Here is an 18,694-nt window from a genome sequence, read left to right on the forward strand (position 1 = left end):
CTGAGCCAAGGGTGGCAGGTGTGCAGCTGGTGAAGTCTGTTCAGTAGGGGTGCCAGGTGCCAATCTCTCAACACTACACACAACCATACACACACACACACACAATCACCCACAATTATTTGCATGCAATAATGCTGTGACAAGGTTCTGATACTTGAGAGCAGAGAAAGGACATAGAAGGTGTGTTGCTGTGCCAAGTTTGTACTTCTATGTGGATCCCACTCAAGGAGATGCCCTACAGGTTTTTGTTGTTGTTGTTTTATATTTTTGGCAAAGACTTTAGACCGTGAGTAAGTGAACACTGAGGCAGTGAGTTGCTTTTGACTTTTGAAGCATTCTGACTCAAAAGACATCGGCCTTGAGTGCAAACAAGAGTTGAACCCTCAACACAAAAGTCTTCAGTTTATGAAATTAAACACAAAGAGTTGTTTCTCTCACTAGTGTTAACAATGAGACCTTTTATATGCCAAAAAAATACAGATGACTCAGAGTAATGACTTTAGGATCATGTTTTGATATATTTTAAAAGTGTTCCCAGTGGTCTTTTAATTGTGATTATGACGTTTTTAGCCAAAATTAAAACAAAAAAACAAAAACCCTGTGTCGTTTTCTAGGACTTAGTTTCTGCAGAGCGGCAGTAGGTCAGTATGGGTCAACCCTTGTCCGGGGGTGTGTGACTAAGGCATTAACTGTTGTGGGATCTACTGTCTTCAAAACGGATGTGTTGTTCCTGTTCTCTGTTTGTACTCTGCATGAAAACAGCGGTGGCCTTGGAAACGCAACGCTACCCTGCATCTCACATTTTGGTTATGAGACATCAATGTCCTGGGTTTAGTTGACACGTGTCCCGGTGTAAAACTAAGGGGTCAAAAACTAACAAATGATCTTATTAGCTCTTTGGGGGAAATTATTGATTATTTTTTAGTCTTAGATTTGATTTGATTTGATTTGATTTGAAATGGTTTATTTCAAGCAATCAAATAGAAATAATACACAAAAGCAGTAATTAATAAATATTGCTTGAAAGGGAGTGGAAGGAAGCGAACTTATATAATCCCACCCCGTTATACTATAACCATTTTATTACATGATTTAACAATATCCGGTTCCTAGGTTTTATCAGACAGAATTAACAATCATAAGGTATCAATAAAGCACATGCCAAAGATGAATTACTTAAGTACTACGTCAAAAATAACTATTTTAGAAATCAACATGGCAAATGCAGCATCTGAAATATATGCAAATTATGTTACTTTTAAAAGTCATTCATATGCTCTTCGTATTCCTGGGGTTTCTTCGGTGGCATGGTCAGCTCTCTTTTTTGGAGAAAAATCAACTTTTTAAGTAATTTGAAGATAGTTGTATTCGCAGAGAGGCACGCCACGCGTCCTGCTGTATAACCCGGAACCGGAAGTCCGATCCGATAGATAAAGAGCAGCAGATCATTTCGTTTACACGGTCACCTACAAAATCTGATAACTCAAGAAATTCAGCTATGATTGTATGCTTGTTGTGCATGTGAGCAGGATCAGGATCACCAGAGGAATGTACAAGTACACATGATAGGTGATGCAGCAGAAAGAAGTTGATGGCCAGAAGAGTTTTCCATAAAGAGCAAATACTTAAGCATCATGGTTCATCAGTTAATGCTCTCTGTCAATCCCACTCTTTCCATCTTTATCCCCCTTTCTCTGCCAGAACCCCTTCCCTCTGTTCTCTGCATGCCCCACAGTGTAAAATATGAGCCCGGTCGATCTATAAATCCTGAGTGGAGATAATGAGAGTTGGTCCCCTCAGTACAACGGGCCTACAGCCGCGCTCAGCGTTAGTGACATCATTCTTTGAGAGAGCAGGTAGATTGATGAGCGTTGTGACTGTACCACTTCCTCTGAGGCTTATTTATACATGAATGCTCATTTTCTAGCCTAAAAAGGCAAATGGTGTGTTTGGTATCACATGCTGCTGTAGAGTGTAGCCTTCAAACTTGATTCAAATGAGTAGATGTTCATCTTTTAATGTTTTAGTCATTTTTCAGGGCAACACCCATGAAAAACATGACATTAACTACTTAAAAATTATTTGTATAATATTTGATACTCGCATTTCTGAAACCCATATCTTATTAGTGTGATCAAAACTTTTTTTTATAAGTCCATTGTATGTAAAGTGTTTCATGTTTTCCGTCCTGCAGTTCATCATAATTCCACTAGAGGCAGTAGAAGGTCTTTTCCTGCTCATTTTAAAATGGCTGCTTTCGTGAAAAAACACTTTTGCTAATCTTCAGAACTTTATGGTGAGAAAAACTCATCTATTGTTATTAACAACTTCAGATGACTATTTGTTGCATTGAAAAAAATGATAATTTTGTTGATAAATAATTCTTTATAATACAGTTTCATGTTAAAAATGTGTGGATCAAATGTTACCAACATAAAGAAATTTTAGCCTAAACTACAAAAGGGGTTTATACAAATACATACCTTGTGTGTCAGAAAATCCACAACCCCCTGTTGTAACAGTAACATCTGCCCAACACAAGAGGCCTTCAGCTCCTATCTGTCTGCTCAGCTGTTGGACACGACAAGTAAAAGAGAAAAAGAGTGGATCAAACTTAAGGCATTGGGTAAATAAAGTGCTTCTTTCCTGAATGCTCATGTCATCTTAAAATATTGTTGAGAGCAAAACTTCACCAAATCAAACAACGTATCGTAATTGACACAGTTTGGCTCAAAAATACATGACATTGCAAAAACCTTTAGTGAATTTCACTGAAGGGTCTAAAAACACATCTTAATTCCCCCAAAAATTATTTCCCTTTTTTCTTTTTGTTTGTTTATTATTTTTGATGTGGCTTTAAAAGGAATAGAATGTGAGAAGCTGGTGACTCAAGGGAATAATTTCTTTGTAGTCTTAGAAAAAAAGCAAGAAAAATATACTTTAGAGAAAAAACAAAGATAAGGGTTATATCTAATAACTGATTAGAAAAAAAAAAAGATTTTTCCTTCAGTTGATTCCCTTAAAAGCCTCCATTCCTATCTAACAGACATAAACGTAAAACTGCAGATTAGCAGATTGGCAGGGATATACAACCACATGCTCTTATTTCTAGATAATATGGTGACTAACTCAGAAGGAAATGTGTGTTGTTGTTTTTTTAATATGATCTAACCAGCTGTCGGTATTTAGTTGCATTGGCAGCATGATCATTGGAATGGTGCTATAAGCTGCATCTATGACTTTGCATCAGATGAAAAAAAAAACGACTTGATTTGATTCCACACATCATATTTTAATGGTTCCTATAGTAGGATTCTAAGATTCTCAGAAGATGCTGTTTAGATGCATTTGATGTATGGGTTGCAGATTCCTGTCCTCTGGATAAACCATTATTGTCGAGTAATTGATCCTCTGACCTTTCATCAGAGGCCTTCATAAAGAATTAACTCCAATTCATCCACTGGCTCAGCCATTGAGTACCTATTAGTAAATGTTAGTAAGCTAACATGCCAATCTATGACGGAGTATATGATGTACTGCATGTCTGAATTAGAGCTAGGACTGCCCACACACTTTCATCCGTAAAACTAGATTGCATTGCCCATAGCTGATTTGGTTATCCCCAGGCAAGAAGGCACACATTTAGTTTAAGTAATTCAGTCAGCTGTTAAGTTTGAGAAATCATGCCAGTACTCAGAAATACGTTTCCAGCTATAATCTATTAATAACGTGAGTCACAACCTGTTTTTTTTTTCCAGAAGAGATGGAGATCTGTTTTTGGAAAATGAGGAAATGTCTTTAAAAGTGTCTATTGTGGGTTCGTGGGGATGAATGGGGCGACTTACCCAAGTAAAAAATAAGCAACAATTGATTTTCTAGACATAACAGCAAAATGAATCATCAGTATAAGTCATAGGCTTCTTCTGTTTGTCTTGTTTGCTTTACGTAGAAGAAACTAAAATGTCTGAATGAATTTGAACAATAGACGGTCGTATCAGCTCTACTGACCTCCCTGATTACTTTCATGCTTGAAAGAGCCTTATTTTCTACTTTCATTGCAGATGAACGAATAGGGGCAGCTGGCAATTACAATGACTGTAATAATATGTATTGATTTATAGGCAGAATAGGTATCAGACAACCACTGATTAGCTGTGAAAGAGGTATTTGTAGAGGGGCCTGTGTCCTTTGTGACCTACTTAAAACACTTATTAGGAAACTGAGGTGTCTGTTTTGATAAAGTCCTTAATTAAAACCCTTGTGCTATCTTAGATGACCCCACCCTTGCTTTGACGTGTTCTTCCTACCATGACAAAGGTGGATAAAGGTGGAAAGATTTCATGTAATCCATGGACACCAGAGAAGATCACAAATCATTGAAGAAAAAAGGTTCAGCGCACTGTCTAGTGGGTCTAGATGACCCAACTCCCAATGTTAAAGTGCCTAGGATAGCACAATAGTTACTGAGTCAACACCTCTTTAAAAAAAATGTTCTGGTCTCACACTTATGAGAGTGAAGGGTTCATTTAAAAGAGCTCCCTGAAGTGGGTTTTAAACCCGAAGAAGATTTGGGCACTCTGACAATGACTGTCTTATCTGAGCAAGCATGTACACCAGTTAAAGACCCACTCCAATGGAAACTGTTTTTTGCAATTTTAACATGTTTTTTTTGCCATTTTTCTGATGATGATGAAAATAAAAAAGAAATTCAGCTTAAAATTCTGTTTCTGAGAATTTCTTTATTCAAATAATTGCGAATCAGAAGCAAATGAAAAAAATGCAGTTTGAAAAAGAGCATATTTGTGGCGTAGTAAATACACTGGGTGGGCCACGAGGTCCCTGTTCCGCTCCATTCCGATGCATCCACTCGTGCGTCTCCATGTACGTCTTTTTGTTTTCCTCGTTTGTGCTGGAATCTGGCTCAAAGCTGTACGGCTGGATAGTATTGCACACCACTTTGTTGCATCTGTAAGGTTAGGTTGGGGTTGTGAAGGGCTGTAAGCTAAAGGGAGACATGTGAACAGGTGGATGATGGTAAATAGGGGGGGGGGGGGGGGGGGGGGGTTAAAAAAACAAGACAGTTTTTTTTTGGTTTATTGGCTAAAAATGGCATAATCATAATAAAAAGACTACTGGGAACGCTTTGAAAATAGATCAAAAGATGATCAAAGTGGGACTTTAACAGATAAGGGGTTAAATGAGCAAAGGGGATGTGGCAGTGAAGGAAAAGCTACACAGCAATAATAGCTTTACCACCACACTCTTTTAGCAGGGTTGGTCATTTGAAGGCTCTGCCCTCCTCCCTCATGTTGCAGTGAGAGAGATTTCTGCTGGGGTGTAAAGGAAGCCATCATTATCTTCTTTTCACAAGTCTCTCCATCCACGTTCCGACCACCTCTCCTTCCATCTTTTCCCAGCACATATCCCTCTCGTTAGTGCTCGTCAACCTCTCCCCCTTTCATCCATCACCCTCACTTCAACACATCTGAGAAGCGGGAACATTTCTCAACATTTTTCTCCCTCTGAAAATATTTATGGTTCCCTGCTTTTGACTTTCATTGTCCCCTAGGACTCACTATTAAATGTGACCCTTGGGTGGCTAGGAAACAATAGGCTGTATAGCCTTCCCTTTTTTTTTTTCTTTTCCACCAATCTTCTTCATTTTTTCCACCAAGCCCATCACTGCCAACCACCGTGTGTCTGCTCTCCGCCTCTTATCATCACAGTCACACTGTCACAATGATGTGTGAGGCTCAGGGGCTATCATGAGAAGCAAACTGCTAAATGAAATGTTGCTTCACATGTGCAAACACTCACAGTGCAAACACATTGTGTTTATCCTTGCAGAACAGAGTGCACACAAGCATTTTTGTGGGAAGGCATCAATTTATGAATGCATATCTGGATTGCACAGTGTGTCAGGACTTGCAGATGAGAAGAAAAACATATTTAAATATGCACCCACTCACAGATAAAAGCAAGCTCTCAGGAGTAGTTTGGTTTTGTTCATGTCACTGCTTCTAAATGTAGTTTCAGGGTAGCTTAGTTTGAGAAGAAAATACATGTGTTGACAGCACATGTTGTTAGCTCACAGCCATCCTCATGCCTCCTTTAAATATTTGCTCAGTCACTTAGTTTTGCCTACAGGCATGTTACCAGAAAACCAGGAGTATTAGCGGATTTAGATCAATCTTGGTTTCACATGTTTGAAATGGCTGCAACTCAATTTGATAAAATGCAACACAAAAACTTTAGACTGAATATTGATCTAATTCAAGACCTACATAAACAATAATCTGTCCCTTTTCTCAATGAAAGTAAACACTCACTCTGTCCATTAGTGGGATCCAATGTCTAACAATTCACAAGCAACTTACTTAAGTCTATGCAGGATTGCCAGACTGAAATGCAATATGGGTGTTTTTAGAGCGTTAAGAGTGAGGCAGTCTTTGGAAATAAACATTCCTGGTGGCTTCATTTTTCAATCCTTTATGTTGAGAAGATCCATTGATTGTATTTGAGAACTGAACTGCTAAAATCCCATAGACTTCTATTGAGAAATAAACAGCTATTACTCAGTCATTCTATATGTCAGAATAACCATTCTTGCTCTGCTACTATTTTTAACATGTTCTTGAAAATCTTGTGTATATATATATATATATATATATATATATATATATATATATATATATATATATATATATATATATATATATATATATATATATATATATATATATATTCTTTCTGTAGTGCAAGTTATTCAAGTTATAAGCTGACCAATCAGATGCAGCAATAAAAGCATGTGGTCTCAAGTCGAACCTTCGATGGATCTGATTGACAGATTCTCCTGAGCTCGCGTTCAAGTGGTAGGGGTGTGGATTTCCAACAAGCCCAGTCCTGATTGTACAGTGGTTCCCATAGAAATGATGAATCAGATTGACTCAGACCAATCACTGCTGACTGAAAATTTCTGGTTCTAACATGGCAACGTCCGTATGCAGAAAAATAAATAAATAAATGAAGGCAACGGAATGGATTCATGTCATTGAAACCGGTAGAAAGTCATTTTTTACGGGTGATGTATGTCACACTCACGGTCCAGTTCTGCAATTCAGTCAATGGAAAGATTCAAAGACGAGCTCACTAGATGTAGGCTAATTTTTATTCACTGCACCAAAAGACCATGAAACACAGAACACTCATCATGGCATTAAGTCTGTTCTGCACCGAATTGATCTACAATCTAAAAACAAATCAGATAGAATTTAAAAGAAATAACATGAAACTGTGGATGTGGCTAATTGCTGGTGAGGATGATGGGATGAGCAGGTAACAAGAAGTCAAAAGGTATTCACGCTTGAGTGACTGAGGATGATTTATGTGCATTCAGATGAGGTTCTTTTGCTTGAATATTGTTTAATTTAAAACAGCTCATTAAACATAAAGTAGGTGCTGGATAAATCTTTTAAATTCTAAATAGGGAGGTTTCATTGTCTTCTTTAGAATTTCATTTAGCACAAGAGATACTGAAATATCTCTAAATGAAAGAAAAAAGACATTTGTGTCCCAGACGTCTGTGCTGCTAAATTACTTGTACTTTTTGGGATTCACATGAGAAGCTGCAGTGAAATAAATGTTAGCAGCTCACTTTTGTCTTGCTCTGATCTTGTCTAAATCCCTGCTAATGAGGGCCTTCTATTGTCCAAGACTGTGCAGTAAAATATATAACCGAAATAATTGTTCTGCTTTTAATAAAAACTTTTCCAACAAATGGTTCTTCACTTTAACAGACCCACAACACAGCTGAGTGACAGGTTTGAAAGCTTGTTGAAGCACAGTTAAAATTCCTTAACTCTGAAAAGCTTCATATTTTAAAAGGACCATAAAGTAGTTACATTTTATTCTTCAAAAAATGTCTTTTCTTACAGAATTAAATCTTGTGTTCCTAATAGAGCTTCGAAATAGCCCAGATGCCAAGTTCATGCCTTCTTAAAAATAAAAGATTGTCACTGAGGGTTTGACTTAAAAATGATTTAAAATAAACAAATCAATGTTATTTAGTGCTCACATCTTTTAAGGCAGCGTTTTCAACCTTTTTTGAGCCACGGCACACTTTTAACCTTGACAAAAATCCTGCGACACACCAGCATCCAAAAATTAAAAAAAAAAAAAAAAAGAAGAAGCTCATAGTCTGTATTGATCTACAGCCCCTCCGCAATCTCACATGCTTTTTTGTGATGATTGTGGCAGAAAAAGCTGGAAGTTGCAGCTGTTTTTTTCTAAAACATATAATAAAAGTTAAGTTAGAAGATTTAAAAACTGTTTGATGTGTGTTCGTTGAGGTTTCAAGACGTTTAACAAGAAAGACTCATTGTGCGCTGAGACACTGTCACTTTAACCCAATGCATCATGGGAGATGTAGTGTGAAAACTGTAGCAAAAGGGCATAAAGACTCGCGTCTCTGAGCTTCATGGTTTTGTTCACTTGTTCCACGGTCTGACACCGGATTCTGTGAAAAGCTGCACCGCTAAAGACGATATTTAGCTGGTATTTTTGGTGGAACTGAGCGATTTTTATGAGCAGAATCTGAACAAGGAAGTGAAAACTTTAACCACTTCTGATTAGTCAGACTGATGACATGTGATTAAGCCTCCAAGGATGATTGGTGGAGACAGTTAAAGGGGCGGGACTTTTCCGCAAACAGCTGAAGCTACGGCTAAATCGCGGTACCGTCCTTCTTTTCAAAATGTCTTTAATAGAATCAAATAAACACAAAGAAAAAAGTATTTTAATATCTTTCATATTCCTAACTACTCAGTGTTTTATCAGGGCCTGTTTGGATGAACAAAGAGCTGATATCCTAAAGATGGTAAATGTTTTTAGATCAGTGAATGAGGGTAATTTCCTACGGCACACCTGACCATCTCCCACAGCACACTAGTGTGCCGCGGCAGATTGGTTGAAAAACACTGTTTTAAGGCACCATGCTGCTACATTGATTGTGGTTTTCTAAATAAATTCCTGCATCCACAAATAAAGATGGTGGACTTAAATGTATGATGGCCGAAGATTTCTTTAGTACCGGTAATTGAGAATGACTCTGAGAATATGGACCTCAATATTTCTTTTGAGACTCCTTAATGTGCATCGTCATATTTCAAACAATCTTTATGTATACATACTCACTGACCACTTTAGTAGCTACACCTTGGTAGTACCGGATTGGACCCCCTTTTGCCTTCAGAAGTGCCTTAATCTTCCGTGGCATAGATTCAACAAAGTTCAGGAAACATTCTTCACAGAGTTTGGTCCATATTGACATTATGGCATCACGCAGTTGCTGCAGATTTGTCTGCTGTACATCCATGATGCCCATCTCCCGTTCCACCACATCCCAAAGGTGCTTTAATGCATTTAATATGAATATATCAATATTCATTTTCAATCTGGTACTTAGAGGCTATTTGAGTCCAGTGAACTCAGTGTTGTGTTGAAGAAACCAGTCTGAGATGCTGCTGCTGGAAGTAGCCATCAGAAGATGGTAAACTGTGGTCATGAAGGGATGGAGATGGTCAGCAACAATACTCAAGTTCGTTGTAACCATGCCCAATTGGTACTAAGATGCCCAAAGTGTGCCAACAAAATATCCCCCACACCATCACACCACCTGCCAGGTGGAGGCCCATCTGTAGCAGAGATGCTCTTCTGCAGACCAAGGTTGTAACCAGTGGTTGTTTGAGTTACTGTTGGAACCAGTCTGGCCATTCTCCTCTGACATCTGGCATCAACAAGGTATTTCCGCCCAAAGAACTGCTGCTCACTGGATATGTTTTATTTTTCAAACCATTCTCTGAAAACCTTAGAGATGGTTGTGGGTGAAAATCCCAGTAGATCAGCAGTTTCTGAAATTCTCAGACCAATAGTCACGCCACGGTCAAAGTCACTTAGATCACCTTTGTTTTCCATTCTGATGCTCGGTTTAAACTGCAGCAGATCGTCTTGACAGTGTCTACATGCATTGAGTTGCTGCCATGTGATAGACTTATTAGAAATTTGCATTAACAAGCAGTTGGGTAAGGTGTACATAATAAAGTGGCCAGTGAGTGGATATATACATTCATATTTTTAACAGCTTATTGTTGTTTTTTTTTGCTTGTATTATTGTATTTTATTCTTAGAATTCTTAATGCATCTTTATATGATGGTTGCCTTAAATTTCCTTGTGCTCCTTTTACAAAGACAATAAACCCTTCTCTTCTATTCTATTTAGTGCACATCCTATTTTAATGTCACTCTTTTTGTTGTGAAACTTATAACGATATTTCCATCAGGCCATCCTCCATCTACAGCTTTAACCCTAAGAATCCATTTCTGTGAATTTATGCCCTAGCATTCAGTCATCCACATGTAATGACTTCATAAAATCATATTGTGTGTTTTGTACATAAATGTTTACAGCGAGGCTTGTTCATGAACAGTGCAGAGTTTATGGGTGTGCTGCAACCGGCCTAAACGTGTGTGACAGCGCCGGATAATTAACAGCTGATGAGGCAGGCAGGACCTAAAGCATACTGCCAGCTTTCTCATCTAGCTTTATGCTCAGCTCTGTGTCTCCTCTCAGAAGTGCTGGATCAGCCCCCGGGGGAGGCTGCACGCATATAGGGCGCCTTGCAAAAGATAAATGACCCTGGTCAAGAGGAAAGTAAACTAAAATTGGTGACCATCTCAACAGTTAAGTGTGGCAGTGAAATGTTCAATTTGTGAGCATATCTTTGTCTATTTGTTATTGTTTTCAGTTCTTCTTTTCATAAATTCCCTGTGATAAGTCTTTCTTCGTGGATTGTTAGCTGTGTGCTAATATGTGCGTAGCTTCCAGTAAACTCCAAAAAGTTCTTTCTTTGTGTTCTGCTTTATCACGGGGTTGTAGTTTATACTTCTTTTCTCACTTTGCCATGTAAAACTAAGTGTTCTTTATCTCCTGAAAAACATAACATTCTTGTCAAAACTAAAAAAAAAAGTATCTGCGTTAGCTAATTAGCACCTGCATCTCATAGGACTGGAAAAAAGGGAGAGAGCACAAAGTGAGATCAGCCACAAGGGGAGGTGTGAGAAAGCTGTGCATAAATGGAAATGATGCCTTTAATTATGCATGAATACATTATCACTTCAAAGATAAGAATTTGTTCCCCTTGTTTGCTCTGTTGGAGGATTGGTTGATATCAAGGGGACAGCACGGAAAAAACCCCGGGAGTTAGCATCCAATGAAAAGAGACCCCTCAGTAATGTAGACTTATAAGGCACAAATGGATGCAGACACATCTGCAGTTCCTTTTTTATGAAATAATGTTTCACTAATAAATGCACGGACTCCTGAAATCCTTGGCCTGCTGTAATCACTTAATTTCTTTCTTCTTCTTCTTTCTTTTTTTTTTTTTGTTTTACATTTTTCTTCCTTTCCTATCAAATGTCAAAGTGCCACTCAAGCAGAGGCTTGGAAACATTCATTCATTCATTCATCTTGTAACCTTTGTGCTATCCAAGGCACTTTAACATTGGGAGTGGGGTCATCTAGACCCACTAGACAGTGCGCTGAACCTTTTTTTTTCAATGATCTGTGATCTTCACTGATGTCCATGGATTACATGAAACTTTCCACCTTTATCCACCTTTGTCATGGTAGGGAGAACACGTCAATGTAAGGGTGGGGTCATCTAAGATAGCACGAGGGTTAAAGCATTTTTTCCCTCACGGGGTCACGGTGGGCTGCTGGAGCCTATCACCTTCACTTGTGGAAACATTTTCTTTTTCAATCTCTCAACTTTAATGAATAAGAAAGGACCCTTTACTTCACAGTGGCTTCAGTTTTAACGACTAACTGTATGTATCAAAAATGATACAAGTGGTTTTAAAGGGGGAAAATGCTGAGAAGTTAGTTTTCAAGTTAAGACTTTGTGATGAGTAACAAAACCTAAATCACTTCTTCATCTCTGTGCTCAAAGTATTTTCTAATAGTATGCCCTTTGATTATCAAGAAGCCCTACTCATGTTTATGCAGCTGTTAAGAGATTGTTTTTTACCGTTTCCAATTTTTATTTTATCAACACTTCGCACCAAACGCGTAAGTAAAGAAATGTTTGTGTAGATATATTTTTTACCACAGCAAAAAAAGAGATTTTTCACCGACTTAAACAGGCTTTTGTGTTAGGGTGACTTTTGTTAATTGGATGGGAATGTTTTAAACATTTAAAATAACATAAATTTTTATTCGGATCCTAATTTAAAAGTAATGCTTTTCCAAAAGGGACGAAGTGAGTCAATAAGGTCAAATCATGCTAAAGTCTACACTTCCATTTAATAAAGGATGTAAAATTTAACAGAAATGTAATATTTGTGTGTAATCGTGTATAAAAGGAAACATTTTAGTTGAATCTTCAACTTTTTTTTGCCAGAATGCTGTACTCTCCACCATCCAAGATTACAACAAGATATTGAGGGTCTAAAAGTTTTTTTGGACTCCTCGGTGACCTACATTTCCACCGAATGCAGAAGCGTAATACGTTTCGCACATGGCCGCTGGCTGTCAGCCGATTTACACTTCCAATTGAAAAGCAAATGAGAATTGCCCAGGAACACTTCCCTTACTGTAAAAAGGGCCTCACCGGAATCAATATGGCTGCACGCATGGCGATTTGAAAGAGCCTTAAATTTAAGCGGGCAGGACAAACTAATAGAGCCAATTGCTTTGACTCTGTGGAATTATACAGCTGGGAGTAGGAAAGTAAAAAAGGCTAATTAAATCAGTAAATTCTCTCAAGGCTTTTACTGTCTGCCACTTCACCTGTGTCACTCTACTGTGCTCAACCTCCTCATATCTAAAACACTACTTGCCCCCAGAAAAGGACAATGACATTACTCCCACAAGGTGGTAATAACAGCTGTGTTTATTTTACCTTGATTGTATTTTAAGGTCCCTCTTACTCAGTTGCGGGAACAACAATCACTTTTTGATTTGCGCTTAAGCGTACGAGCTCTTATTTAGTTGATATTGTCAGGAACCGCCCCAAGTATTTGAGAAAATGTTAGCTTTTGAAGACGGTGTTATCACAAAGCCCAGAGAGTGACCAGCAGGGGGTTTAATAACTGAATGACTGCAATGCTGTGTCCGTTTACAACCGGTCTACTCTGACGGGAACAACAGCCTTTAAAAATGCCTCTTTTATTCACAGGCAGTCCCCTATTTTCATAAACCAAGGTCATCTGAGGAGAGGAGCCGAGCAACAGCTGTCTGCCTGATTTGTCAGAAAGAAAGAAAAAAGCTGTCCAGTCATCAATTCAAAGTTTCTGCTGTTCTTATCAAGACCTCATTTAGTGATAATTAGATGAAGGAGAAATTGGAGACAAACCGCACAGCAGCTGTTTTTAAGGCCGTCCCTTCAACACCAGGCCTGAAGGCATGACGCTCATTTTCATCGCTGTTCGCCTCATTATTCCCACTGCCTGTCTGCTGAGGAAAGGCTCTTAATAACTGTTTGTTTTTGATTAATCACGCTGAAATATGGTAAATGTTATGTAAACAAAAAAGTAACGGATGTTTATGTTATTTCGGAGATGACAATAAAAGACAAAAAAAGATTTTTTTCTAAAAGGCAGACTTACAGCAAAGTTTCTGGGGGGAAAACACATAATGTGGACATTAAAGCAGGATTTCACTTATTAAATCCAAACAAAATTCCAGAAACCAAAACGTAAACTCCGTCCGTCCGTCCGTCCATCCATCCATCCATCCATCCATCTTCTTAACCCACTGTATCCCTGTCAGGGTCATGGGGTTGCTGGAGCCTGGGTACTATTGGGCAAAGGCAGGGTACATTCTGGACAGGTTGCCAGTTTGTCGTAGAGCCACACAACCACTCCCCCACACACTCACACCTGAGCACTTTAGAATAATAAATTAACTCACAAATCTTTTTGCACTCAGCCTGTTCCCCAATGTGTTTCTGCATCGGTTAAGGAGTTAGGAGATTATGTGTGAGTCGGGGGGGGTTTTAAATTATTGTACATCTTTTATCTAAGTATTTTATGTGTACAGCACTTCGCATTAGATTTTTTTTATTAAAAGTTCTGTTTGAGTAAATATTTATGTATAGTTTTTTTTTATTTGATTTGATTACAAATATTTTTTTGTTTAATATTTTATTTTTATTTTGTTTCTTTTTTGGATTGTGTTTATTTCATTGGAATAGCATTTTGGTTTCTGGCACTTTTTTATTTCTAAAACATGATATTGTTTTTTTTATTAATTGTTTTGCTTTTTTAATTGCCGTTATGGCCTGTTTTTGAGTTAATTTGCACTTCAGGGCCACCGTACTTTATAGTATATTTTAAAGTTTGTGTCTTAGCCTGGCTTATTTGCTCACAGCTGTTGACTCTTTGCATCTGCACGCATCACAGTGATGAATTATTTTGTATTTTCATGCAGCCGTGTGAGGTTGATGATCATGTTATTTGTAGTCATATGCTGCACATGGGTTCAGCTAATGTATTAGATTTGATTTTTTCCATATTTTCCTGTTTGACTGTGACAGAGGGATACAAAATCTTGAGTAGCAGTTGATATTTTCACACAGAGGGCGAAGATGTAAATGTTTGTCAGCACACACACATGCTCAACCACGCACCACATATGTGTCACTCCTATTAATCTCCTGTTGTCTCTCTTTGGTCCTTGTTTAGAATCACAGTGCACACTGTGTGGTGAACCAGAAGGTGAGTGGGCCTTTGCCATTTTCCGAAAGCTCTCGTCATTGTCATCTCTCGGCTTGTTGTTGGCTGCTGGTGGAGGGCGGGAAGTGGAGCGTGGGCATCACTTCACCGCAGAAACAATGTTCTTCAGTCTCCATCTCCAAATGCATCCTACTGGTGATGCTCCTGCAGAAAACTGCATCCGTTTAAGAGAGTCCCATGTGTAGGATTGCATTGCTGAAGAACATATAATCCCGGGAGCCAATCATGTTTCTGTTCTCGCTGACAGGATTGGTTGACAGCATGACGGCTGAAGGGCGCTTTCTCTGAGTCTTTTCTAACCTTTTGCTGCTTTTTTTTTTTTTTTAGTAATGGTTTGCTTAAATAAGAACATTGATACTTTATTACACAAAAACATCTCAAGTATTTTATGCTATATTAGGAATTTTTGTCTCGTTCTTGATGCCTCCTTCATTTCTGAGTGCATATATTTCTTTCCATTTCATCATGAAGCCTTTTCTTTGCATGACATATTGTTATGCTGGAATCCTTTTTTTTTTTTTGTGCTCGGCTACATGTGCTTGTTGTTCTACAGAAAACAGACCAGAGTTGAAATGTTAAACACCAAGAGCTCATACGCAAACATATTTCCTTATGGACTCTGTGACGGACATAATATTTCACTGTGGCTTTAACCTTGTCCAGAAATCAGCCGTGTGCCTTTAAGCCCAATAAGTACAACTTTATGTCTGAAAAATCAATGGGTCTCTCTCTGCTTTGCTTGATTGGATTAGGAGGTAATCAAATCCAGCATAATAACTGTGTTCTTGTGACCTTCCTGCTGAGACAGGCCAATGCGAGAGGAAGACTGCATGAAGGATGGGGAGTGAGCGAGCATGTATGCAATGTTTTATGAGGGTGAGTGAGTTTGCAGATGGAGCATTGTTTCGAGACACTGTGGTGCTGTTGCTTCAGAGTTGAAAACCACATAGATGGACCCAATGTCACTACAACTAACATGAAACATCCCTCAAGAGAGAGTTTGGAGGTTTATAATTTAATTGGTGGTCCAAAGAGGCAGCCTATGTACTTCCAAAATAATGCTTTTCAAATGCAAAATTATTTAGTGCAAGGTGCAGTTCAATACGTGACCAGTAGGTCACACAAGCTAGCCGATAAAAATGATTAGTGCTGTCATGTGATTCATTTTTTCTGCGGTAAATTAATCATGTCCTGTAATTAATTAATCTAATTAATTGATTTTAGGCTACAAGGTGGCGCAGTGGTTAGCGCTCTTGCCTCACAGCAAGAAGGCTGCATTTAATGGCAGATTTGTCACACTATACTGAAACTTATAAACGCCAAATCAAAGATAAGGAGAAAGCAAGAAGAGACACAACCATGTGAAAAACATTTTTGTTGCAAACACAAAAATATTTTTGAAATAAAAAAAATTGTTTTTTGAAAGCAAATATTTAATATTTTTATCTACAACTTGAAAAGTTTTGTTTGCAAGGTGGTGGCATAAATGTCACTTCATAGAGCCCTGCCGTTGTCCCCGTCTTAGCTGGACATGACATCACCAAACCCTGATCTTTTAAAAGAAAAAGGGGGAATAAATGTGGGACCAACAAGACTAAGGTCTAATCTGAATTCTTCGTCTATCCGTTTGGTTTCTCCCTACCCCTACTTTTTTCCCTCAAAGCGGAAACATATAGAAAAAATCGTGCCTTTACTATGACTCAATGACATCATTATTAGTCGCCAGTGATCTACGTTAGTGCTGCCAGCGCTGGGAAAATACATAATATCGGTTTCAAAAAGTCATGCTTAAAGAAGAACTCACTACTTACGTTTAAATGTAAAGGTCTGTGCTTCAGAGCACACGTGAAAAAATGCGATTCTCCTCCATGTCACAGGCGCGACACAGAACACCCTACTGGCAGAGGGATAGCCAACCTTACGTCGCCATGGTCCTCCTTAAGAAAACAAGTTCAGACACCACTAAAGCACCAAATGCCCCTACAATTTGAGTAATAGGGAGGAGCCAGAGGAGTAGAGAATGAATCCGCATTCGGCCTACAAACTTCTGTTGGATCCATTGTCTGTTTATGAGAACTGGAGCGAGTGATTGTGACGTCACCCTAAAATATGACTTACTTCCAGCTCCAATTAAATTATTTGCTAGTCAGAGGTGAGCTTGTTAGAAGGCCACACCCCTGCACCTTCTAAGGACCTTGGAAGAATCTACCAATCAAATGCTTCGAATGTTTGACTTAAAACCACAAATTAGGATCATTGCGAACATGCTCAAAAAAGGTAGCAGAGTAGGAACGGTTATTTTGACCGAGTAATAGCTATTTATTTCTCAATAGAGGATTTTTAGCATGTTGTAGCCAGCAAGTATTTCCTGTTTGGAACGCCAGGGGGGAGGGGTTACACAGTCCAGTTCTCATATACAGTAAATGGTTGGATTTTAAACCTGATTTTAACTTTTTATGTATTGATAACGGTAAAAATAAATACCTTAAGAAAAGTTGGGTTAAAAAAATAAATCTATATTGATCCAAAATAAATCTGACTTAACTGCACCTTGTTGCAAAAGGGTATTAGTTTGGTGAACAGACTTCTCACAACTGTATTGGTGGGACATTTTATTTCCTAGTTAATTTCTATGTGAACAGCCACCCCTCAGCAAATTAATTTCCTCAGAAAAAATTATTACACACTTCAGATTGTGAGCTTTTTAAGGAGCACTTCTTAAGAAAGCCAGCTTTTAGCGAGATGTGTGAAAAGATGCTTTTACAAGACGAGGGAGCGGCATTGAAGATCAACAATTAAACTGTGGTTCAACAGAATTAAAATCATTCCTTCAATCCTAAATACTTCAAGAAGCCTTTTATTAATGTCTCCCCATCTTATCATAAAAGAGATGATTTTGAAAAGTCTGCAAATTCATGAGAGTAAAAGGAAACAAAAAATCACCGAAACAACATTTTTTCATATCTCCTACTTTTTTCTGTGGAGTCTTTGATTCTGGTGCAGGCGGGGAAAATGTGTTTTGCTCCGAAAAGGTCTACAATCAGAGTTATGACTAATGATAGCTTTTCAGTTATGGTGGCATCCTTTAAAAGCTGCTTTGTATCTAGATTGCATCAAATATTAATATGTCAGAGCCTTTTGTGAGGCAGAGTGAACGCTGTGTGGATTGGATCTGTTTCAGCTTATTTTTAGGCTGCATTCGTTCTGACAGTCGGGGGAAGAAAAGGGCAAATGTAGAGTTGCACATTTTCACAAGTATTTGAAAGCTGTAAAAGTCCAATAGGCCTTTTTATTTTTTTGAATTCTCATAAGATATTCTCTGTGCATGCTGCATTGTGTTCGCAAAGAGATTGTAAACCATTTAAAGGTCCCCCAGCCATTGACAGACAAGCTCGTTTTTAAAATGACAAACTTGGGCTTTTGTAGTTTTGGAATTAAATGAGAATTACAAAAAGGTAAATGAGAGTTACAAAAGGAACGGAAAAAAATATATGTTTTGTTGAACCACAGAAGGTTTAACCCCTTGATGCCTGAATTTAATTCCAGTATTTATGTAAGTAGATGCCATATTAAGGTAATTTTAAAGCAGCAGTGGTGTGATGCATATTTGAATCAATAGGCACAATGGGGATAATGATACTACACTCAATGGGGTAAGGAATAACTCGCAAAGGCAAAAAGAAGACAACCTTCAGTTTTTAGTGGTTAAGTGTTGTCTCGATTACAGACATATGTCCGGTTGCCTGCTTTTATGGTACTTAGAAGTTTCAGTCAGTTTATGGCGACACATTAGTGTTTTGAACAAACATTTCCAATTAAAATGATGACGCGAGCTGTGAATTCAGATAAATAGGACTTTTCAGTGAAAGTAAAGCTGTTAGGTTTTTTTCTCTCCAAATAAAGA

General features: G+C 38.2%; 1 protein-coding gene across 16 annotated transcripts in view; it reads left to right on the top strand.

Moving 5' to 3' along the window:
• dlgap2a (discs, large (Drosophila) homolog-associated protein 2a) overlaps nt 1-18,694 on the top strand; it is a 197,702-nt gene that overhangs the window by 68,268 nt on the left and 110,740 nt on the right. For 6 of the 16 annotated variants that reach the window (XM_078941048.1, XM_078941049.1, XM_078941051.1 and 3 more), the window contains exon 1: nt 14,500-14,772. The exons of 6 other annotated variants lie outside the window; for them this stretch is intronic. In XM_078941048.1, the coding sequence (XP_078797174.1) occupies nt 14,649-14,772 (124 nt within the window). In that variant the 5' untranslated portion in view covers nt 14,500-14,648. Of the gene's footprint in view, nt 1-14,499; nt 14,773-18,694 lie in introns of those variants that run through there. 4 more of the 16 variants (XM_078941055.1, XM_078941044.1, XM_078941046.1 and 1 more) reach the window with 1 other exon arrangement.

Source organism: Oryzias latipes, chromosome 22 (assembly GCF_053564925.1).
Source record: "Oryzias latipes strain Hd-rR chromosome 22, Olatipes_Hd-rR_3.1".
Classification (NCBI taxonomy): Eukaryota; Metazoa; Chordata; class Actinopteri; order Beloniformes; family Adrianichthyidae; genus Oryzias; species Oryzias latipes.